The 25,201-nt window shown below is 38.0% G+C and overlaps 1 protein-coding gene across 2 annotated transcripts in view; it reads right to left on the bottom strand.

Moving 5' to 3' along the window:
• cpne5b (copine Vb) overlaps positions 1 to 25,201 on the bottom strand; it is a 121,065-nt gene that overhangs the window by 25,685 nt on the left and 70,179 nt on the right. For both annotated transcript variants that reach the window (XM_053315219.1, XM_053315217.1), the window contains 3 exons: positions 15,396 to 15,459; positions 5,664 to 5,767; positions 4,161 to 4,265 (listed from right to left, as the gene is read on the bottom strand). In XM_053315219.1, the coding sequence (XP_053171194.1) occupies positions 4,161 to 4,265; positions 5,664 to 5,767; positions 15,396 to 15,459 (273 nt within the window). The remainder of the gene's footprint in view (positions 1 to 4,160; positions 4,266 to 5,663; positions 5,768 to 15,395; positions 15,460 to 25,201) is intronic.

The following is a 25,201-nucleotide window of genomic DNA, read 5'->3' as shown; positions in this document are numbered from 1 at the left end:
CACAGATATGAAGTTTTTATCTGCTGCCATTTTTTGTCTCCTCAGAGGAGCTTAAGTGATGTTTAATTCACATGCTTCGTGTACATGATTTATTTGCATAGCAGATCTTCAGTACTCTTTGTTGAACTTACTTCAACTTCTCCTGTTGCCCTTAGGTGCATCGTGCAAGAACAACATGTCCAAATTAACGCACTAATCTAGAGCAAAGTAAATCAGCATTAGGTCATCCATTGACATACTTGTATGGGCTTGTACTCTCAACAGAGAGAGGTGTTTCGATACCTTATCCAACATGCTGGACTTTGAGTAGTGTGCCAACCCAGATAACGAGCAGTTAAGTGGGAAGTGTATGAGTGTTGAGAGTTCTCCAAATCTACAATTCCTCAACTCTACAAGAGACCTCAACTTCTACAGATTTTCAGAGAGTCCACTTGGGATGCAGACTTCACTGAATCATTTGGTTTTGTTAATTAAAGCTACTCTTACATTTCTTGCATTTCACAGCACATTGAAAAAACTTGAACAGCAACAACCCCTCCTCCCTCCTATGTCCCACCCCCACACTCCCTTCCTCTCCATCCCCCCCTCTGCGAATGCGCACTGCAATATTGATGACCAAGACAATGCACATGCACACACACATAGTAACGTGAGTGGACAGGTTGTTACAGCGGAAAGTTAAATTCTGATAAACTGTACATTTTAACAAACATGGAAAAAGCGCCAATCACGAGAGATCTGGCATCATTTACACACAGGTTACCCAACACTAGGTAATTATCTAGAGCTAACTTAGGTCCGTTAGCAATATGCTAAACTTGTAACTGTTGTAACTGTAAGGTTACAACAAATACAGTCAAATGTAACATTATCACATATGATGTTAGAAAGACTGAATGCGGAACCTAAGTTTGTTGTTGCCATGGTTTCCTCTCTTCCCGGTTATTGTGTTACATGCTATGAAGCCGGCTAACTTTATTTTCCCTAATGTGCGTCCTTAAATGATAAGTAAGTTATGTCAATTGATGTTTCACTGATTGTTTGTTTGACTATAACCTGTTTATTGATTTATGAAAATCTGACTGCATTTATAGAATTTAAACGGCAGTTATAGCACTCGTTAGAATTATATATTTGTATATATATTTATAATGACTTTCTGTTATTAGTGCCACAAATAGCAACTCATTTTATCACCATTAACACGTTAATACGTTAATATATTACTTTGAGAGAAATTGTAATGTTTATTGATGTCAATTCTTATGTTTATTGAATGTTTATAGTCTCCAGTTACATTGTATACCATTGTTGCCATGGTGATTAACATTACCATTTGTTATAGTTTCCAGAACACATACACACCCAAATATCATCATATCCTCATGTCATCCACCTCCAATCATCTATACCATCACCTGTAACATCTGCTGATGAAGAATTATAATTAAATGTTCAATAAATGAAAACTTCCAGTCCCTGACCATTTCGTCCCTTTTTAGCTCTGGATGAAGCTTCATCAGACTCCTCCATCGTTCGAAAGCAGAGCCAATGTTGATTCTTGTTTTAGCTCTTGTTGCATCAAGCTCTTTCTTAGTGGTGGCTTTTTCTAATATACTTTTCTTTTCCCCGTGGGAGCGGCTGGAAGTGGAAGCTGTGGCCTGCTTTTGTCTGTCATTGTCAGTCATTACTGTCTGTTTACGGCTATCTCCGTGTATCATGGATGTATTATAATGCCGTGGACCCACAACAGACTCTCTTCAGGTAGGGGTGCACGCACAATGACGTATTGCAGAAGGGGAAAACAGGCAGGTCACTCGGCCAATCATATCATTCGGGCCGAATGATATGATTGGTCAGAGTTTTCACTGAATATTATGAGAATGGAGTAATGATGAGTTTTTATGCCTGGTGGATCTCTCTAACATTTCAGAGTGCCATTACCTTATTAATAGCATTTTAACCTAAACAAAAGAAGTGTATAAATGTAACAAAGGTAAGGTAAGCTTTAAGATCTGAAGAGTTAGATTGGTAAAGGTTGGTTTTCATCCATTGTTGGTGTGAGGATCTTCAGTTGAGGATTTGATATATTGGCAGTGTTAAGCAACTTTACAAAATGGAAACATCTACTGTGCATTCAACCACATCTGGTACATGTAAACAGTTTCTTGTATACGTTCCCAATATCATCACAGTGAAGAACTATCCAGAAATATATTCACTACTGAGGTAAATCAGATTTATCAATGACTCACCATTAATACAATAACGGTCCCGTCTCATTTTATACCTTCACTGTTGAGGGCCCTCACAGACTTTGTGTGAATACAGTTAGCATGTCACACTGCAATACATATGATAGTAGTCTATGTGCAGCCAACAAGTCTGAAGGCTGGATATTCACATTCAGCCTTTGACAACAACTCCTTGGGTTTTGCAGAAGATGTAGGCCATGTCCTCAGGGTCTGTGCTTACAGTTAATCACAAAAAGGCAAAAACAATGTTGTATGGTCTCTATCAAAAGCTTTGTTTATGTCACTGTCACTTCAACAACTGAAAGACTAAGGTAATGGAAATTAGTCTGAACTGGTTTAGATGATTTTTTTCCTTGGCTCTTTGGGGTCTGGGCACCATATTAGCGCTTTACAAATTACTGGAAACTTTGCTTCAGTTGATGGATGTAAACAGTAATTTCATAGATTACAAAGAATTGACAGCCTCTAGAGCTGAGTTTGCCGCATGAATTCAGCTTGAATGATAATGTACCATCCCAGAGGTTAAAAAAATTGCTAGTGGGTCTTAAGAGTTATATAATTAAAAAGACAGATAGAACTTCCCACCGCCCCCTATAAGAATATGGACTCGAAAAACAAGCAAACACTGACAGACAAAGTTTATTCTTCACCCACGCACAAGTGAATAACCTGTTTATAGTGCTGTCTTGATGATATTTCAAGACTTGCAGCATTTCAGACTGTTTCAGCTCATGGCTTGTCACATTTCATTATACTCTCACTCTGTATTTGTGTGTGTGTGTGTGTGTGTGTTTGTATGTGTGCGTGCATGTTTGCATAGCACAAGAGCATTTTAGGAAATGCCCAGTTCAGTCCCCTGTGTATGATCGGCTCTGACAGGGTAGTGACCCCTTTTTGAGCTTATGTGTGATTGGCTGGCTGGCACAGTTTCACCTAATATTTACCAAATATCAAAACACTTCTGTAGGCAACCCTGTACATCCATGAGGCAATCCCATAAGTAGCTCTGTACCTGTCCATCTGTTTGGGATTTATCTCGGCACACACCACATTCTTAGCATTCTCAGTAATTAGAGTTTAACTGCATCCAAATGAGATAGGACAGACACCTTTGAGAGAGAGGCGAAAAGGACAGAGAGGCAGAAAAAAAGATGCAGTATGCCACATGAATTATTTCCCTTAGCAAAAGTAATATGTCTGTCACTCTTTTTTCAGCTTTCCTTTCATGATTTAGGTAGTTTTTTTCCCCAAGCACTGTCTTTTAAATTAGAGGCAAGCCAATAAGCTGGGAGCAAAAAATGAATTTGTATCCACTCTGACACAACATGTCTACTTTAATTATTTGCCAACTTGTAAGACGAGCCCAATACTATTTTAGACAAAGTGTAAAATACAACCTTATATAATGAAGGTGATGTGTTCAAAATATTTTTGAATTGAACATTAATTACATTACACTGTTTTAGTACTTTCTTATCTTTTGTTTTTTGCTTAATGCTAGCTAACATTAGCTCCATTCATTGGTTGAAGACACCATACAAGGCTGATTTGTTGAAATATTTCTGCTGAAGCCTCACCACCAATAATCAATGTAGGAAAGTTACAGTAGTTGCCGAGCACCATTGTTCTCCTTTTGCAGTAAAGAGCTAGTTCGTCCATAGTATGATAAGTGTGTCATGGAAAAATGTAAGATCAGTCTGTCCAATCTTGCCTTGTTTGGTTGCTAAGATTACATACTTTGACAAGCAAGACAGAGGTAAGTTTTATGCTGTATTTTCAGCCTGTTTGTTACAGAAATCGATGGAGGCAGAGAAGATGTCAATGGGGCCAATATTATTGACTATGCAGGAAATGATAAACAGCAGCTGTGGGAATTTGAAAGGGTAAAGAATAAAAGCACTGTACCTGTCGTAGTCACCGTTGCACAGAGCTCGTACTGGGATAGCGAAAGGCTGCCACACGGGATTTAATGTGTTCTTCACCACCTCTGTTTTATGGCAGATAGTAAAACTAGAGGAGGAGAGTGGAAAGGAGGAAAATAAGTATGTGTCAAAGAGACAGAAAGAGAAAATAGCTTATTAATTGTTAATTATACAAGCCAGAGAATGCGATATGCAAATAAAGGGAGGAGCATGCCATGGAAAAGATAAAGGCTACAGGAGAGACAATGTGAAAGCCCACAGTGACAGCAGAGATGCTTTTAAAAGGGCTGTGGCCAGCTTTGTTTACCACTTGGCCTGTCTCCCAGTTATATTGTATTTCAGACCACAGAAAATAATTTCATATTTCAGTCAGGCTTTTAAATCCTATCCCTTGACCACAAGTGTGACAGTGATATGCAAATGGGGTTCTCTGATATCTGAAATGTTCCACAGAGCAGCACCACCTAAATTCCTATCCAATACTCCCCAATATCCTCCCGAAAAGCAACAACACATGTCACCTTTTTTTCTGTATCTAAAGCCTTGGATTACTTGTGGTGCATTAAGTGCCTCAAGCCTTTTGAACCACTGTGAGTTCTTTAGCCACAGAGCCCTCTAATTTGTACCCCCCTCTGGCACTAACAACAGGCACTTCAAGCACGTCTGTGGGGATTCATTTCCCACCCTGTTATGTATAAAAAAAATACTGAGAAAAGCAAGAAGATGGCTAATGAAGCACTTGCTAAAGCATCTCTGGCTAGATAGAGCTGACGCTACCACAACTGCAGAGCCCCTTGGGAGGCTGAACAGCAATCTGGGAAAGCATGAGAACATGGGAGAGTGTTACACATCCCTACGCAAATTGCCTCAGAAACTGTGTTTCTTCTTCTGATGGGAAATGCAGATTGTTTTCTTTTCCGCTTGCTTTTATGCTTTTTTAAAATTAATTGCTTTTCTTCCTTATTTGCTCTCCTCGAGTAATTTATGTAAGGGATAGTCATGGGAGTTGTGGTTCTGTTGTGTGAACAAGATACTTGCCTCTGTGCAGTCTCTCAAGTTTTGCACGCCTCAGCCTCAGTAACCACTGAGGATCTTCTCTCACTGTGTGTACATTCTCATAACACTCAGCTGTATTGCATCGTTTCTAATGAAGATGTTTTTGCCTCCACCTCTTTCCCAGATGATTTCTATTCTAATGTTTTATTGTGTTACAGTAACCTTTATATTTTGTCATTTACAACTAATTTTTCAGGCTCTAGGTAAAGATAATACAAGTGAATTTACCCTACTTTGCAAAATGCTAGGCTTTGTTAGCGGTGGTGTCAGTGTTGCTCTTGATAGCATTTATTACACTTTACATCTTAGTGGATTTTGTGTGTCTCTGGGGGGTTTCTTCAAACAGTGGTCCACTGGAAGCACCTGCACCTGTAGCTTACTTCAACTTCAACAACTTGAATGAGGAAACAAAATCACATAAAGCACTCACGTTCCATCCTCGTTGCTTCTGTAGAAAACCATGAAAGGGTCTGACTTGCCGAAGAAGTCTTTCTTGTCCAGCTTGTTGGCACAGAACTGCATAGTGGCACTGTCCTACAAAGATACATAAAGATGGTAACTGAAAAGTGGGAGATGAGTTGGGGGGAAGGGTATATCATACAGTAAGTACTCCATGATAAAAGAATGGATGATATTATTCATGTGGCCTATTTCACTCTTCTTCCCCCACTTCCTCTCTTTTATCTCAACAGTGTACAGTGGGGTAGCAGATGTAGGCAGCTGTGTGTGCATCACACAATCAGATAATAACTACTATATGCTGGCAATGATTTCATTTCAAAGATGGAAATCGTATGGTGTATGTTTGTGTGTTTACCCTTATGTATGTCTGGCTTATTTTTCACAGAGGAATATAGAATCTTTTTTAGATACTGTTTTATTAGATTTGCATTAAAGCGACAGAACAGTGTGTGCACATTTATCCACACTAGCTGACCTGTGAGGATGTAATTACACACACACACACATCAATAATCAGATGGATTTGCATCACCTTTGCTATTCTTATATCTTTACCAATAATGGGGCAAAGAATATAAGGCTTCACTCGAGGGGCTGTCCTAAAGTTTTAAAGGACATTGCAGATTTTTTCATCTTTTTTTCTTTTTCTTTTTTTACTCTAACCAGTACTTTGTCAGCATTAACTCTAACCTCATCTGCACCTTTCCACATGGTATGTTATGCATGTTACAATATCCTCAGAAACCATTAGGACCTAGCCATACAGAAAACCAAAACAGTGAAGTAAAGGTGAAGTCAGAGTGTGGTGTTGAGCTACAGTGGGATTGGCAGTACTAGCATCCCTTTCACATCACAGGGAGTCATTAAATCCTGTCTAAATATGAAAATATTCCACAATGGTCCTTCTACGCCACTGAGAGTGGCAGATTAAGGTATGTGATTTTAAATAACCATAGGTAAACTAATCAAGTTATCAAAAAATATCAAAAAATAAAGTTAAATGATGGCTGAGTAGGAGATGACTGAGTAGGAGATGGATGCAGTTCAGTTCATGTTGGGGGATTTGTTTTTATGTCAACATGTCACATCACAGCCACCGTGAGTCACCACCTAACTGCTGGGGGCAAGCACAATTAGTTTCAGCAGGAGTGCAGGAATAGTAGGACTTAATGTTCTTTCCAGGAAACACAGTGTACAAGCACACACTCAACACAGATACCCACAAACATAATAGCACTGTTCAAAAAAAAAAAGAAAAAAAGATGAATACAGGAAGGCTCAGAGCAGTGTGGCATGATCACAATTTGTGTTCATATTTTGTAAAAAAAATGCTGTTCACTAATTTGTATGAGAGATGTGATGTAAATAGCGATGTGGTCGTCCTTTGTTTCAGTCTGTGCTGTGTGAATGTCACCTGCTCACTTGCTCTCACTCTATGAACTGCTGGCAGAGCACCTACAATTCACTCCAGCTTTATCTATAAACACAGCCTAATGGTCCATGGGTAGTGTGTGTGTGTGTGTGTGTGTGTGTGTGTGTGTGTGTGTGTGTGTGTGTGTGTTCAAGTATGCAGGCGCTGTTGTCCCAAACCATAGTACCATATCCACCCACCAGCAGCCCTGCTAACATTAGTGCCAGCTACTTACCAAGTCTAATTCTAGCATGAGTAATGGTCATCAAGCTAACATCTTCTGATATCTGTCACAGCATCTGGAAGGCATCAGACGCCTCAAATGCATTTCACCCTTACACCCTTACTCACGTCAAACACAAAGCAGAGGTTTTTTGTTTGTTTGTTTTGCTTTGGGGTTTGTATTTGTCTAATATGTTTTTAGGGTTTCTTTGCTTCTTCTTTCAGCCACATAACATAATGGTGCACATATGATGATCTCAACATAAACCCAAATCCAGCACTGTTAGGTATGAAATAGGTTAATATAGATTTGATATATAGACATAGGTTTTTCTTCTGGCATTAGATTTGTGGCACATACAGTTTATTTAAATAATTATTCATCATAGAATTTCTGTTGTTTATAATGATTCATCCCAATCATATTCCAATATTGGTCTATGTAGGTTAACAAATCAAATTACTTTATTATTCTTGCATGTGTGGGTTAGTCTTGCATGATTATTTCTACAATACCTATTTAAGTAAATAATGTATGTAGAATATTAATGGGGTAGCAAAAGTCCACCCAGCAACTGATTAACATGGTTTAGGTTTCATATTCCAAGAGAATTACAAATAAGAGAACTTGTAGTTTGTGATCAATAATCCAACCTCTTCCATCAATCAGGATGTTCAGCAGTGTAAATTATAATAATTATCTCCACAGTAGTTCCTGGTCTAACTGTATTTTCTCTTGAGAACAGCATGCTGCTCCACTTGTTTTGAACTTGCCTTTTGAATGACAAGATAAAGTCAGATTTATACAATCTATAATATAACCTATAATATTACCAGAATGTTTTATTTCATTGCCAACATATAAGCAGTCTGGTTGCAGTTGCAAACAGCAGCATAAATCTTCCCATTTAATGATTAGGACTGCATTGTTTCATTAGCTTGGCAACAAATTATCAGTTAACTTTATGTACAATAATATATCTATATGAAAAATGAACTGTGTTTGAAGGTGACCTCAGGCTATTGTGGATTAAAAAGATAAACTAACAAAGACCATAAAAAACATTTTATATACCTCAATAAATCAAAGACCAGCAGACTGGGATATTAATTCATGTTGCAAAGCAACTCTTCTTTCATTGTACAGCACCCTGTCTCTCTCTCTTACAAATAAGCCTGATTGTGCATTTTTTCCTAAAGTTGTTTGTCATGAAATGTAGTGCTTGTACAAGCTCCAAATATAAATCACTTGCATGCTGTAGATGCTACTTGTTTACTATTACCCCTCCCTGTTTCTGGCTCTCTGTGTGTGGTCGCAGTGCAGAGAAGGGTCCCAACTTATCTTTGGCATATGGGCAATAGCTAATCTCTGAAACGCAGTGGGTTCATTACAGTACATTCAGATACTATAACAGTAGATTGCTGTTGTTGTCAGAGCCCGAGGTCTTACACTGGGCAGCCATGGCGCCACTAATGATAGCTTAATAGCTTTTTAATGTTGCAGCTTGCACCTTGTGTCTGGTTGTGTGCCGAGTGGCAAATCAGCAAAAGAATGTGTGTGAGTGTGCAAGTGTGACAGACAGTGTGTTAGAGTGGTTCTGACCACATATGCCAATGCCCATTTTAATTCCTGTGTGCATTTCCACAGTGCACTCTCTGTCTTTATCACACACAGCCAGACACCGCCGTGCAGCACACACTCATGAGCACATCCACTCCACTCCAGTGATGAGAGGACTTTATCTGTATTCCTGCCCTCACCCTGAGGACACATACACACAACACGTCTGCCATTTGACACAAACCCTCCTACACAGATCGGACCTCACTCTCGCTGCATTTCATTCACTGAAGTAGACGCCTTTAATCCTCATGGGAAATGCTGGTTGCCATGCCACTTACTGATTGACACAGAAGCAGCTGAAGGCTTATGTCATCAGAACATTTGAAAGAAATTCACTGTAGCAAGAGATTACATATCATCTGTGTTGCTTTGTGTCTTCTTTCCCAGCTTACTGTATGTTTGGGTTTTCCCTGCACTTCCTCAAATTAATTAAAACTGCAGTGGTTACCAGTTTTCTCCTGAGCTCAACTATCCTATAGACTGAGATCTTCAAGACTGAATTGCAAGGTACTGTTCTGTAAGATTACAGCACCTTCATTTAGTCACCGTCTGTTTTCCTGTATGTGATAATGCCCTGCCTACTCCCAACACACACACAATGCATAATAACAGAATGGGTACAAACGTATAATTTTTTCGTGTTCTGTATCTGCAACAATGTACAATATTGAGACTGTATACCAACTGTAAAAGATAATGCTGGCTTACTCTGAGCCATTTAGAGACATTTTGAGAATTTCACAAAAAAAACACACCTAACCTCAAATTAAGAAGCTTCAAGCCAATAATGTTAGACTAAATAATGACCATTATCTCAGCATAATCAGACATTTCCCTCTTACTGTACACTACATGAGTGGCTATTCTTCAACACTCATATTATATATATATATATATTTCTCCATGTGTGCTTATATAAATACCAATATATTCAGTTAGGTTTATTTTATTTTTTGGCCTATGAAATTGTTATTTTTGAAAGTTATGTTACACCTTGTCATGCTGCAGTGACTTCCTGTTTAAATGGTTAGTTGCTTCTTATTTGGACAGTGTTACATAATACACATTACAGCACATTACTAAAGTGTTTCAGAGCAAAGACATTTCTTAAGTTTTAATGGTGCAACCTAATTTAGTAAAAGAAAGACTGAAGAACAGCTGGTGTAACCCAGTCCTGAATTCAACCACAGTTGTCAAAACAGTGTCCCTGGTTGCTCTCAGCTTTAGAGGAATTAAAACAACTTTCACTGAGTTGCTGATCTAGTCATTCAAATTGTGAACACAGGTTTTGGTTTTTGAACTGGCAGAAATTGGCACTGTCACCGCTCTGAGTCAGCCAGTAGAAGGACACACCAGGAAAACTCTGTGGAGCTAATAGGCACATAAAAGCATTTATAGTGATGGAATGTGGCAGGGATATTAAAAATGCATCTGCTCCTGCCTCATTAAGGCTCTGTGGCACGAACACTCTCTTGCTCAGGCCTGTGATCAACAGCCATTTGCTAATATGGAGAGAATCAGAGTACCGCATCAATATTTAAAGAGGGGGGCAGGCTAGGTGGAGACACATTCACACACAGGGGAGTAATGAAAGACAGTATGTGACAAGAGAGATGAGATGCGTGTGTGTGTGTGTGTGTGTGTGTGTGTGTGTGTGTCACCACAGTAAAAGTTATGCTTTCGCTAATTAAGACAGAGGAGATGCCAAGAAGGCCAAAAGAGACACAGTAAAAGTAGAGTGTAAAGGGTCACACATAGGCATAAATTAGTGTGAGCCAATGTGTTGGTGTCTCTGGGGGGTTAAATGTGGAAATAGGTTTCCTTACATGAATTAGCCCTTTTGTCTTGCTTGATTTAAAGCTACATTAAACTGAAATCTTGTTGGTTTGTAGAATTTAATAAGGATTGCCAAACACAGTACGTGAGTGGAATGAAGAGGCGGTCATTTCTGTTCCCCCCTTTTGCATTTTATAATCTCTCTGCTCCCAGTCATTCCAGGTTATATTTATTTTCCACTGTGGTAGTGTCAGCAAGTGGGAATTTATGAAATTGATGTAATCCAATATGTTGATATCCACAATGTTTAGATAGTTGAATAAACTTTTAATAGCCAGAACATGGAGTCAGAGAAATGTTTCAATATATTTCCATTAATTTACTGCATGGCTCATAAACTTGATCAAATGGGAGAACAAACTTTTCCTAATTGCCATTTGTGTTGTTCAAGGTCTCATGGTATTTTGTCCATATGGTTTAGATCTATCAAAGCCAATCTGCTTTGGAAATCAGTTAATACAAAATTATCTGATTTTTTTTTTCCAACAATGCATTTGTTCATTGAATCTGTTGTAATCTTGGGCCTCAAACTGAGAAGTAATTACAATAAAGTCAGTCGGTGTGTCAGGGAGAGAGAACAGGGTTGTAAAACATGAGACACTTGGTACAATTTGCATTGCACATGCTTGAATAGCTAATGCTACTTCCTCATTTAAAGAAAGCAGTATTACATTCACAAATGACTATCACAGTAATCAGTGCTATCTTTAAATAGACTGGTTTTCACAGGCAATCATTGGGAAGATTATGAAGATGATGAGTTAACCATTCCCTCAACTCTTCTCTTCTATAGACTTCTTTATATCTGGTCACTATAGGAGCTGAGATGAGCAATACAATAGATACATCAATTAAGTAGCACATAAAATGTCTACTGTACATACATGAGACATCACATATCTGATTAAATCTTTATGAAAGTTATTACTAAAATAAGATATGCAATATCAGTCTCATATTATTGTTATTATAAAATATTAATATTACAATAAGTGAAGCATTTGTGGTCTGCCTTATACTGTTTGCTCATTAATATTTTAATGCTGAATCCGGTATGTCACAATTTCTTTGTGTCCGTTAATGATTGTTTTATTATTATTGAGTCATTATTATTGTCCTAAAACCACCTTATTGACTCATTATGGCCTACAGATGGACTGATGAACTGTTGCTTTGTTGTGATACAGACGTAGCTCTGAATAGTGCATGATAGTGGTATTAAGGTATGGGCACATTACACTTCCATCCCACCAATATTTGGTCTTTTTCCCATTCACTCTGTTCTATTCTATTGAAGCCTGCACGATGGACAAATTCAAGCATATGTTTTCTGTTCTGGTACGAAAGGATGTGTCTGTTAATAGAAACACTGCTGCTGTGTTTAGAAATTGAGAAGTTAAGTGTGTTTTTAGTGACATTTCTAGTACATCATCACACTACCAGATTACCGACTTTGCTGCTCTCATAAAGTGTCTACAGTTTGTGATATCTCTGATCAATATTTATTCATTAACGGCATTAGAAACAGTATATCACATACCCTTTTGGGGAGTGAGGGGAAATTTTGTTTAATGTGTACTAAATGCTGACATTTTTCCAATGCAGCACCCTTCTCCTCTGCCTGTTAGCATGTGAAGATGTACTTCAGTGCTAACATACAGTAAGAACACAAGTGTGGATATTGGGACAGACCTGTGGCCAGAAAGGTCTAGATTTATACCTTTGAACCCGTAGAGGCCAGTGTAGCTACGCTTGATAGTTTAGGAAACACTGATATTTGTTTTCTTCCTGAAAGTTGAATGCACCTGTCTAGTTGGACACATGGGGAGAAACGTGTCTAAGCAATAAAGGGTCTTTCTTCCCAGACTTCTTTACATTTTGAAATTTTGTAACATCTCAACAAAAAACCTGCCAGCTCAAATCTATAAAATAAAATCTACACACACCAGTATCTAAGTGATTGCAGCAGTGGAGCTACAGATGCCATTTAACAGATAACTTTGTTGACTGGTACACAGCACAGTTCCTTCGGGACTTTCCAGAATTGAAAGTTAGTAGTGTATATTTTGTCAACTTATGTTTAGAATATGTTGAGTACTGCTAAAAAACACAGAAAACTCAAACTGCAAAGCATACAGTACTCTGCATAAAAATAAACACTGAAATGTTGGGGAGCTTCTGTTTGCTATTCAGTTTAATTGTAACCATGGACAAACACATTTTATTTTTCTACTGCAGGGTGTTTAAGTGAAAAACACACATACTCATCTCTCCTCTTGAGGCCACATCACGGATGGAAACTGATGAATAATGTCAGTTCATGAATGCTAAGCGTGTGTTAACCTCTACCACCCCACCAGACCCACAGGCAGGTCCATCATTACAAACTCAAGCATTTTGAAAAACATAGAGAACTTTATTTTAAATTCCAATCAATATCACAATTTTTCCAAAGTTACCTAAATGTATCAGGCTGAACGAGTAATTATGCACAAGGAATCTCAGATTTGAACATTTTTACATATTTTACTCAATGTAAGCATCATATAGCTTCATCAATGTGTGGGAGCAAAGAAAAACACTGAATATGTTGTTGTCATTAAGTCTGGATACAAACACTCATTTTAAGACTTTAAAGCTACAAAAGTTAAGAGCAGAATGAGTGTTTAAAGAGCTTGCATATATTCATGAAGTTCCTTGTTTGTGCAATAGACTGTCTCTAAAAACATTTTCAGAGCCCACAAACATCTATCTGCATGATGTTCTGAGCAAGAAATTAAATTTTAAAGAGCGGCCATCATGCAGAAATGGTGAAGAAGTGAATATGGCTGGATTTACTGAAACACACAGACTTTACAGCACATAACAGGGTTTGTAGACAAGGGAAACTGCAGCTATCATCATATTTTAATGAAGCAAATTACTGGTCAGTTTACATCATAGTGGTCCAATCAGAATGAGATGAATCACTTTAAAGTGTAGTGATGGTAGGAGTAGGAGCCTAGGTGCTCGCTGAGCCCTGATACTGTCATCCTTTCATCCAGCAATTCTTTAACAATCCATCTTATTTCAGATTTCAGGCTCTGCAGGTGACATCAAATGCAACAAAGCATTTTGCAGCATGAACCAGGCTCTGTATGTAATGTGTTTTTTTTTAATGAGTGTGTGAAAGAGAAAGTGACCGTGCTGGTTTGAATGTTTCCATACGCATATAATTGTGTGTATGTGTGTGTCCCACAAGCTGCAGGGGACAAGGTGAGGCAGGGTTGTATTTTAATTAACCAACCAACTCAGTTTCACACTATCATGGGCCAAGCAGTTTTTTTTTATAGCTAAGAGCTGGTGCATGCTGGGTTATGAAATAATCCTCTATTGATTCACTTCAGTGACTTTGTATCTCTTTCTATCCGTCTCACTCATATGCACAAATATCCATTTCTCTTCATCTTATCATTGTGTATTTGCTCTTTTATTTTCACTGTGTCATTTTTTCTTTCTCCTCTACTTGTTCCCTCTCTTCCCATCTCTATTTGTACCATTTGCTCTGTTGCACTCTCTTGCTTTTCAATATCCTTCTCTAATCTACGTGCTGGGAGCCCAGTGAAGCATCCAAAGCTTTACACCACAGGGCTGGTTGAGGGGGATAGTCAGCACTCACCTCATCATGTTCCTGGGTCGTTTCATTAGACAAGGGGCCACTGCTCAGAGTGAGAACAGCCGCATTATCTCTTATATTCTGAGAGGATAGTGTGTGCGTGTGTGTTTGGTAGGTAGGTAGATGGATCAATAAATAGATAGATAGATAGGGTTAGGTGATATCACATCCTTCCAATCAGGATCTAGCACCATTTGAGAATGAATGTGATAAGAGTTGCTGGGCTGTTTTGTCACTGTCAATCAAATTTGAACTACATACACCCACATGTTTTTTGACTCTTGATAAGTAATACCAAAGTACATCTTTTTCTAACTTTGAATTATGTTTAATTCTGTTGTTCATTTTATACATAAACAAAAAATGCAACTGTCCCTAATACCACAAAGCAACTATACACATTTACTAAATCAAGTAAATAGTGAAATTCCCCAAAATATGATTTAAATAACAAAATATATAATCAAAAAACAAGTAAACAAGAATCTGTGCGGCCTTTCAATGACAGGTCCTCATACTGTAGATTGATGGTTTTCAATACTCAATACTACAGATGCATTTTGGTTGCTACTCAAGGTACTGAGGTATGATAACCAGCCTGATAGATTGAGGGATAGACAGACGAACAGACAGGGAGCCAGCGAAAAGCATCTCCTGACAAATGTCATTTATAAAAATAGACAAAATGACAAAACACTGCAGTATAAGAACAGATGGAGACAACACACATCTTTTCAGCACCTGTTCTGGGATTCTTTTCTCAAATTGGACTAAATGAAGCCATCAGGAAGTTTCCTCTATTTGTGGCTGTGTGCCTACACTTCATTTGTCCCTCCAAGCTTCCATCATGCATAATCCACTTTATGTGCGAAGTCTGTTTAACCAGGCTTCACTGACAGATGTTGGTCTGCTAATGTGTGTTTGGCAGGGGAGATTATTATGGCTTACTCACTCGACAATTGCTCAGCTCCTCTGCAGACAGGATGATACTGCCACATTTCTTTCCTGAAATCCCTCTGTGAAGAAAAGAGAGACAGAACAATAAAAGCTTAACAGAAATTAGAGGAAAACTCATCTCTTATTTTGTCCACCCATGGCTCTTAATTGATCAATTAAAGCCACTTGAGAATAACGACATGTTAATTTTCCTGCAGTGATTATATTCAACAAAAAGTCCATTAGATATTAGCTCATCCTTGACATTTCTTGTCATCAGCAGAAAGTTGTGCTCATGTTTTATTTTCTCCAATTGAATTCAAATTTGAATGATATTGCCAAGTTAACAAGTCTGTGTGCTAAACCTTTGCTGCTGCTGAGGAATTTAGATTTAGCTGGCTTTAACATACTGTGCAGTGATTCCAATGATTGCTGAAAAGTACCTCAATAATAATGTCTTGTGCAAGTTATACCCTATATTGCTGACTGTCCTGTTTGGAGAGATTTATAGATATTTGATTGTGTTGTGTTGGCAGTATTGGATAGTAGGGCAAAAGTCCCGGATCACAAAAAATAATTCCTCATGATGAATGAAGCTAATTTAAAAGAGAGGTAAACTCTAAATATTTGCCTTTCCTTAGGCTTGCAGACATTTCAATTTAAAATCAAAATGGTTCTTTAAGTTTAGCATCAACTAAACTTAACCCCCCCCCCCCCCCCCCTCCTTCTGTTTGTTATTATTTTACATGTTTTCAACTCCTGTTCATTTGTTTGTTAGGGGGGGAGGCAAAGACTGGTGTTCCTTGCTCAAGAGCTAAAAGACAGTGCCAGCGTTTTACCTTTTAACATCCAAACATCCAATACTGCCTTGCAGTATTATCATTTTATACTTATTCACATCTGTTTTAAATTTTTCAGATCAAATGTTTCCAATCGTCTAAAAGAAAAACCTGATGGCAAGATGTGCAAATCGGAAAAGAAATGCCATTAAAATTTCAACAGCTTTGGTTCATTTATTACAACTGACTGAAACAGAGTGCAGTGGACTGATAGGTCATGTCTTTGAAGGCAGCCTCCAAAATATATTTTTTCTTTTATCAGCTCTTTCCTTGGCTCTGACTGTCCCACTTGACTTAGTGCTCTGCTATAAGGTACAAAAAGAAAATATATTTATCTTTATGTCTTGGAAATGTCTGTAGTGTGTGCGCACACGTGTTTAGATATTTGAAGTGCTGGCAGCCTATATAACAAGACCAAATCTCTTCAGTCCTTTAGTCCACTCACGGTGACAGGTGGAATTGAATTATATTACCCAGGAAATTGAATCCATATCGGAGAGTTGAGTAGTTGTGAGTGGAAAAGGTGCAAAAAGGATAATCTGTTAAACACAAACACTACCTCACTGACATATCTATCTGTATATAATTTAGAATTATAATATTTAATTTCACTGTTTTGCTGATGATATCCAGATTTACAATAACTAACATACCTCAATAACTGTCTCCAGGCCTCCAAATTCTCTGTCCAAATCTGGGGACCTTATCTATTTGCCATTTGAATAATATGTGATTCAGCATTAAAGTTGGATAAACAGAAATAAATCTGGCTGTTAAATTCAGCTTCAATCAGCTATCTCATTTCAGAGCTGAGAACCACTCATATCTCTCCACCTTCATACTGCAACTCTTTATATATATTTTTTGGTATCACTCTGACCTTTTTATACTGTCTCCAGCTAGTTTAAAATGTACCATGGCTCTTACCATTATCACAACAGAGAAAGCATACTGCATTACACCAGCTCTATGCTTCCTCCACTGGCTCCTTCTTTGCTATAGAATTGACTTGAAAGCTTCTTTTTTAGTCTAGAAAGCATTTTCCTGTCCATCTGTACCTACAGTAGGTACAGGTTATGTTGTGTGTTCCTGTGTTTGCCCGACATCATACATACACGTTCTTGAACTGTTCTCTTTCTCTTATTGGATTAACTGTGTTGCTTGAATTGAGTTGTAAACTGGAACCTGAAAAAAATCAATCGCTCTTTCTTGTCAATGTGAATCCTGCATATAAAATATGCTTTCAATTAAGGCATTTTGTTTCTAATCAAACAAACATTAACAAAACATTCTTTATGTTTCCCCAGAAAATGTATCGCTTTCCATTTATCTAAATAATAGGGCCTTAGATTTCCCACGCCATTAACTGTCTCACCTGAGGATTGTGAAGTTTACTGATGTTATTCTGCATGCAAGTTAATTGCCTCATTCATCAGCTGCGTTTCACAGTAAGATGAATGTGTCCTATTAGTTTGAAAGTGGCTGTGGGTGGATCTGCATAGGTTTCCTCCCTCAGTCCAAACATTGAGGTTTGAACAGTTTCTACTACCCTGCACAGTCCTGAGAAAACAAATCATCAGGCAAAGCAATACAAAACCTCTGTGTGGGTGACCATGAATGTGTAGGGGCATTAAAATACATTTTGCCCAACAATGTAAGGGGCATATGGTGTGTGTTAAGCAGTGTTTTCCTGTTTACAGAGTTTAAGTATCTTTGGTCCATCATTGGTTTTACTAGGATGCCTCCTTTGCCACGATATCAACAGTATCGAAACACAAAACATCCTATTAACTTTCTAGGTGAAGACAATGCTGTCTGCTGAGAATTGTACAATTTTGTACTGCACCTCCATAATGTTGAGGGACTCTCAGAGGCTTTTGACTTTTAGTCTAGGGTATTGTTCAAGCTCCAAAAACAATGGCTCCTACATATCCCATAACACAAGCGGAAAGGACCCTCCTGCCTCCTAAATGCCCACATCTTTCAAACCCCACACCTCCAATTTGTAACACAGGGTTCCTGTTAAAACATTTAAAGATTCCCTCCAGACAGAAAATATAAAAATACTCTGCTTGGAATGATAATATGAGTATAATATGCTTTTCTTAACAGTACATAAAGGTAGAATTACCTCATTAAAATCATTAAAATTAGATTTCATCCTTCTGCCTAATTGACAAATCCAGACACTATGAATATACAAAAGTTCATTTCAAAAGTTTAACTGCTGGACACAAGATGTTTCCTACTCCACTGAAAAGTCCATTCTCAGTGTGTGTGCAGTGGAAGTTTTTCCACTTCAAGCTTGTGTAGGTTGCCTACTGGACCTTGATTATCTACCAAACTAGTTTTGATGTCACAAATCCTACATGCCTTAAAGTCCAATTTTTGGTGAATGCATCAAAACTTTCCCTCTTCAGACATTAAACAGGGATTTTGGGTAGTTTGAGTAGTAGTCTTAGGGACTGATTTACTAAAGGTTTGCGTGTGTGAAAACATCTGCAAAAAAATGTTCAAGCTGATCTACTAACGCGGCACACTGAGGTTTGTGTCTTTCAAATGTGCAAGATAATACAGGCTGTCCATTTAGTACATTTGCCATAATGAATATGCAATGTGGGGCATTGTTACCCCAAATAAAGGGAGGAGAAAATGCAAATGTGTTATTTAGCACACACATTGTGATTTGCCAAATTCGTAATTGCATCTATATACGTTTGAAGGGCAGGTATTAACCAGATGCGCACTGCACCTAGATGACTGCTGTCATTGTGGAGAGCACAGTGACAGAATACACAGAAAACTGATTTTTTCCACCTGTGTTAATATTTTTTGAGTGGAATATTTCTGGTTTTACTAACAGCATTAACTTTGTCACAAATACTCTCCCCTATGGCGTTTTTTTTCCGGGTAATATTTTTTAAATTGTTAACCTCTTCCACTAGAACATCAAATTCCATGGGATCAAATTTCATTTTGCACCTGCAGGCTTTCTGCTCGTCCAAACTAGTAAATCATAATCAGAATAAATTGAACATCAAATTGATGGAATTCTCCTTTAATGTCCATTGTGGCTCAATAGACAGCAGCAACTTTCTGACAATTCCACAAAAGGCATAGACTTGATGATGCTTGGTTTTTGCACACAACAAACAAAGGTCAAAAGACTGCAGAAAGTGCTCTCCAGCTGTGTGTATGAGTGCTTTCTGCTCTTTGTGCAGAGGTGTATGCATCTTAAGGGTTATATGTAGGCTTTTGATCCACACACACACAGTAAAAGTCTCCCATCGATCTTCAGGTGGGGAAACCATCCTGGTCGCATGGATCGCATGGATGAGTGATGCAGGAAACTGTGAGAGTGTTTTTTATCACCTAAAATCTTACACACACACACACACACACACACACACACACACACACACACACACACACACACACACACACACTTTACACCCCATCAACCACTGGCTCAAAAACATAGCTTTCAAAAGACATATGACTCCATATCTACATCTTTCTCTGTTCGTTCTGTCCTTTACCTCCTGTAACCAAATCAATTCTCACTTGGGTCTTCCCAGAAATAGCCCTGTTATCTTAAGGCCACTGAACAGCTAAAATCAACAGACAGAGTTTGTGGTACACAGGTGAATCTGAGGCATGCTGACAAGCTGTGTCTATGCAGTAGCTGCAGAGCAAAGCAGCTACAACCATAACAACACAGTGCACTACATCCACAGGAGCAGATTTCATCCATTCTGCTGTGTTTCTGGTCAGTTAGTTAGTTGGCTGAAAAGTCCTTTGCAAAGTAGTTTCAGAACAAAATCACTTCAACAACAGTGGATGGAGTGTTTTGAAATTGCAAAAATTAAGTTAATGGTTGTCAATGAGATTTTTTTTTTTTTGCTACATACTATCCTAACATGTAGAAAATGTAAATAAAATGTCCATAGTTTTTCAGTTAATCTTCTGGACTTAAGTAGAGCCTTCAAACTTTCCAACCAAAAGTCCAAAACGCTCCAAAGATATTAACTTTGATGTAGCATAAGATAAATAAGGGTGGCAAATCCTTAAAACTGAGAGGAAGTAGATGATGTTTGACGTTTTGCTTGAAACCATTCATAGATTATCCGAATATTCATAAATTCTGTCTATTGAGTAATTGTCTCGCCTCTACTTTATCCAGCAAGTTGCATATCTCTACAGGTACTGTATTTAGGCAGCAATTCTCAAGGTCTTTTGTGCTATGCCGCTGTGGGGGTGTACATTTTTTTTTACGAGTTTAACATTCATCTTTCTGCTCCCATGGATAACTCACTGAAAGGAAAACAAATCAGTTGGTGTTAAATTTCAATGTGCCTCCTGCTGTATTTGATCCCTCTTGTGCATCTGTACATGCCAAAAAAACCCACCTGTCTTTTTTACTTAAGAAAACATTGAAAGAAAGAGATGAAAATCACAAAATAAGACACAATTTGCACCTTGCTATTGACTTACAAAATCAAAAAATAAATAAATCATTTTTTTTTTTATAATTTATCTCGGTTATGGAGAAGAGACCTCCTGAGGGGCCTGCACAAGATATTGCTCCCTGATATTATTGAAAACATGAAACAGCAATCTAATAAATGTGCCAGGCAGTTGTTGTTATTCTTTGAACTGCACCTGGAAAAATTAGAAAGCTCTTCTTGCAATAACTTAGGATGCTTCAATGTTTCTTTTAACCAGAAACATTGAAGAGTCAAAGCAATGGCGCATGCATAATACAACCTATCCACTGACACAATGCTTCAAAGACCCACAGTGTACACAGGAGATGTTTTTGAACCTCTGATATAAAACACGCACACGCACTCATGATGTCCTGGGTTACTTCTGGGGACATTACATTTGATTTACTGGAGACTTATCCTGACCCTAACAGCTAATTGCCTAACCCTAACCTAACCACTGACCCAAAAATCAACTTTTTCCCTATTAGGGCTTTTGTCCCCAATTAGACAAGCCGTCTCCAATTAACTAGTCGTTAGTCTGAAATGTGTCCCCAAAATTACCTATGACACACACACACACACACACAAACTAATAACTAACAAACCTGCTGTGAATAAGGAAGAGCTACATTCATCTGGCAGAGGGGGGTATAACAAGGATAAGAAAGCACAGGAGGATTGATTTGGAGAAACTACTCAACAAATTTAATAGCTGTGTTAGAAAATCCAAATTACTTTCTGTTCACTGTGTTTAGTATTCAGACCTTATTTTGCAACCATGTTATTTGTCTGATTGGCGTCTGAATCAGTGTATCACCAACACAACAAACAAATATTTTAAACCTGAAATTGTGTTGCTTTAGTCCTTTCATAGAGGTTTGACACTTCTCATTGATTCTTCTTATTTTTCTATATTGACATACAGACTTATTTAGTTGCAACAAATAAATGTATTATTATAACAAAAAGCATTAGTATCTTACAATAATGAGGAAATAAATGGGGAAATAAAGGTCATTTTTGATCACGGTGACAATATTTTGCTGCCATGAGATTTTATTAATGTTTACTTCAGTTTAAAATGAATATAAACAGTAAATGTAATTAATAAAGATACATCTTGAAGGGTTAGGGTTAGGGTTATTAACAATGTGTTTACTGCTGATTTAATACTAGGCCACAAATGTCAAAACAAACAGTAAAGGCAAACCTTCTGAAACCAAAGTTGCACATTGATTTTTACATTTAGATGATCTCATCTATGTATAGTAATAGTCTTTTAAATAATGGTTTATGACATTTGCATATAGTCTAATGTTCTCAAAATTCTGGATTAAAGTTAAAGACAAGGTTACAGATTATTCATTGTGACCATTCCGAACCAAACAAGGGTTCAAGCACTGAAGTAAAAAGGCATTTAAGTAGCTGCAAACACAAAAGCATTTGTCCATGGCCAAGGGCCAATATTCATAATCAGAGTTCTTGACAGTCAGATTGTGCTGGAGGACTTCCAGGAGAGCACTCTATCCAAGGGATGTACAGTACAAAATAGCCCTCACTAACAGTGTTAACATGGACCCTAATATCTATCTATAAATTACAGGAACGTCTGTCTGTCAGTCTGTTATTCGCATATCTCTCGAACCGTTCATCCGATTGATTTCACCCAATTTGCTACGGGCACGAGTAAGTGCAGTGCCAAGTTTGACGTTGTTTGGATAAGAAATGTAAAAGATATAGATAAATATATTGGTAAAACAAGCACACATTTGCTGCTGCCACTCTAGCCGCTGGCCACTCCCCCTCTCACACACTGAGCACAGCGCAGGACCAGAGTTACCCGGGATTTCCACCGGGTCTGTCAGCGGTGCGAAACAGCTGCGCCACGGTTTTGCTCCGTCCTCTGCCCGGTGTCAACTCACACCAGGCAGCGGAGCTGAGCTCTGGGAGAGAAATCTGCCTTTCAAAATGAAGTTGCACTGTTACAGTAATTGCGACAGTCCAATAAAATCCAAACGAGTGTCTTTAGGCTACCATAATTACTGTAGTAGCAGCACAACTAAAAGGCCCGATTTTGTTAACTTGTTCAAATTAAGTTGATTTGGTATTTGGTATTTTTATATGATTTTTGTACTTACACCATGTGTCAGTAGGCTTCGTAGTTAGATGGTTTGTTACTGAAATACAATCGGGAGGTTGCAATGGGTTGTTTTATTTTGAAAGACGGAAGTTTTATTATGCCGATTATGTGTCTGACTTCCTGTCTGGTGCAATCTGCTCTGTTGTGTTTGACGTGATTTAGAAACGGCTCCGTCAAATATAGAAATGCTGCGGATTGAAAGCGCTGTGGCGCAGAGAGCCTCCTGAGACGTGCCATCACGCTCCTTGTAGAAATTGGGCTTTAGAGGGGCTATAAGGCAGCGGAGCTTTGGCAGCTAAAATGTGAATATACGTCAGAATCATTTACAGGCATCAAGGGGCCGCTATCAATATAAAATTTTAAAAGCACACGCAAAACAGATTTTGCACGGGCACTGCACTAATTACACTAATAATAAGAATAGAACAATCAGAATAAAAATGCCACATGTAACTACTTCTATTGGAATTCACCGGTTCAGCTGGAAGAATTTTTCAATCATGTTTGATAATCCATTCAATAGGAAAATGTTAGCGCCTCTGAATCCTTAAGATTTCCATATTCATTTTTTTTTTCTGGTTAGCAGTCAGCCACTCAATGTATTTCTATTCTCAGTCATTTTCCATTGTTGATGATTGAAGCCATCATACCTGTGCACAGTAGGTGACAAAATAGGTGACCTGGGCACACAAAAGAACAAAACACATTTATTTATTTATTGCTTGATATTCATGATCTGATGGTACTTTCCATATAAACTGAACAGATTTCTCTTCATTTTTCAGATCCTTCGTTAAAAAATGAAGACTCGCTATCTCTCATTTTGTAAATTTGTAGCCGACAAAATGCATCTCTATCATGGTTTTGAAAGTACTGAAATTTGTTACATGGCTACACCTGCACATAATGATATGTGAAACACCACTGCATCTATTACATGACTGGTTACTTAGGTTTGTGATTTGTCCTGCATGAGTCATGACTGAATCCATTTTTTGAGACTGGCCTTGGTACACTGCAGGTTCAAAACAGATATGTTCAGCCATGGTGTTGAATGTTTATTTTGCTCTTTATATGTCTTGGAACATTAGAAAAACACCACAAGGACATATTAACAAGATTAAAAGCTTGATTTTCACCAGAGGGGAATGCCTGAACCATCAAATAATTGCCAGAGACCTTCTGACAAGTAATTAAAAAAAGATTAATTAAATAACACTTTGCATCTATGAGTTTATCTTTGTACTAGATGTATCTGATTGTATATACATCTGGTTTTCAGGAATTAAATATGATCCCGCTGATGATTTAAAGGTCTCTAAAACTCATGTATCCAATATGATACACTTGGTGTATATATATATAGAACAGACACAGTAAAAAAAAGTGAAGAGAAAGAAAGGAATGAAAGGGGAAAAAAAGGCTGAAATGAAATTGTCCTTTTAAGACCTCTGGAACAATTTCTGCTCTTGATGACATTAAAGGTTACCTGCTACCACTTTCACCTCAGGCCAGCAACACTCAACTAAGACATAATGAAGCTGTGTTTCCAGAGCCTTTGAATAAGTTTCAGTTCGACTATTAGACTTGCCTGCAGTTTATCTATTAGAAAAATCAGTCTGTGTCAACTTTGGCCTAGATTGTATCTCCAGATGCCAGAGCACTCCTTGTTCAAGTACCATTTTATGAACTTCCTATTCACACTCAACACATTACTCCCTACAGTAGCACATTTTCTAGAGGTATTTTTTTACAGATTGAACACAGTTTTAGAACATGACCTACTGCATACATCATATTTCTCCCTATGTTAAACCCTAACAAATGATTTTACATCCTGCCACTTGCAGATGACATCGCTCTTGTGGACCTGATCATTAACATGATGAGTTCATGCACAGGAGACATGCAGCTCACTTCAACACATTGGGAGCTGTCATCACTTAAACTGGATTCTTGTGGAGGTTTTCAGATGGTAATTAACTTCCAGTGAAAGTCTACGCCTTTAGAACAATGGTTTGGTAAAGCAGCAGGATGACTCAATCACATTCCTGTGGACAACCTATAATGACCCCATCAAACCGTGTGACAACCATTATATGCCTAGGCAAAAAAAAGACATTTCCACCTGTGGTAACAGGATGCATGATGTCACACAATTAATCCAGCTTTAAATCAATAATAGAAGTTGTGTACAACTGAGATGAATAGTTTTCCTGAGAAGGTTATTTTCTGTCAGCTGACCGCCCTTAAAGACTCCCAGTTAAATGAAATTGATAAAGGGAAGTTCAAGTTCAAGTTTATTGTCATTTTCACTGTGCCTTTGCATACACAAGAGAATGAAATTCTGATT

Source organism: Scomber japonicus, chromosome 3, assembly GCF_027409825.1.
Source record: "Scomber japonicus isolate fScoJap1 chromosome 3, fScoJap1.pri, whole genome shotgun sequence".
Lineage (NCBI taxonomy): Eukaryota > Metazoa > Chordata > Actinopteri > Scombriformes > Scombridae > Scomber > Scomber japonicus.
Note: the sequence above shows the minus strand (reverse complement) of the source record. Positions and strands in the feature narration are given on the sequence as shown.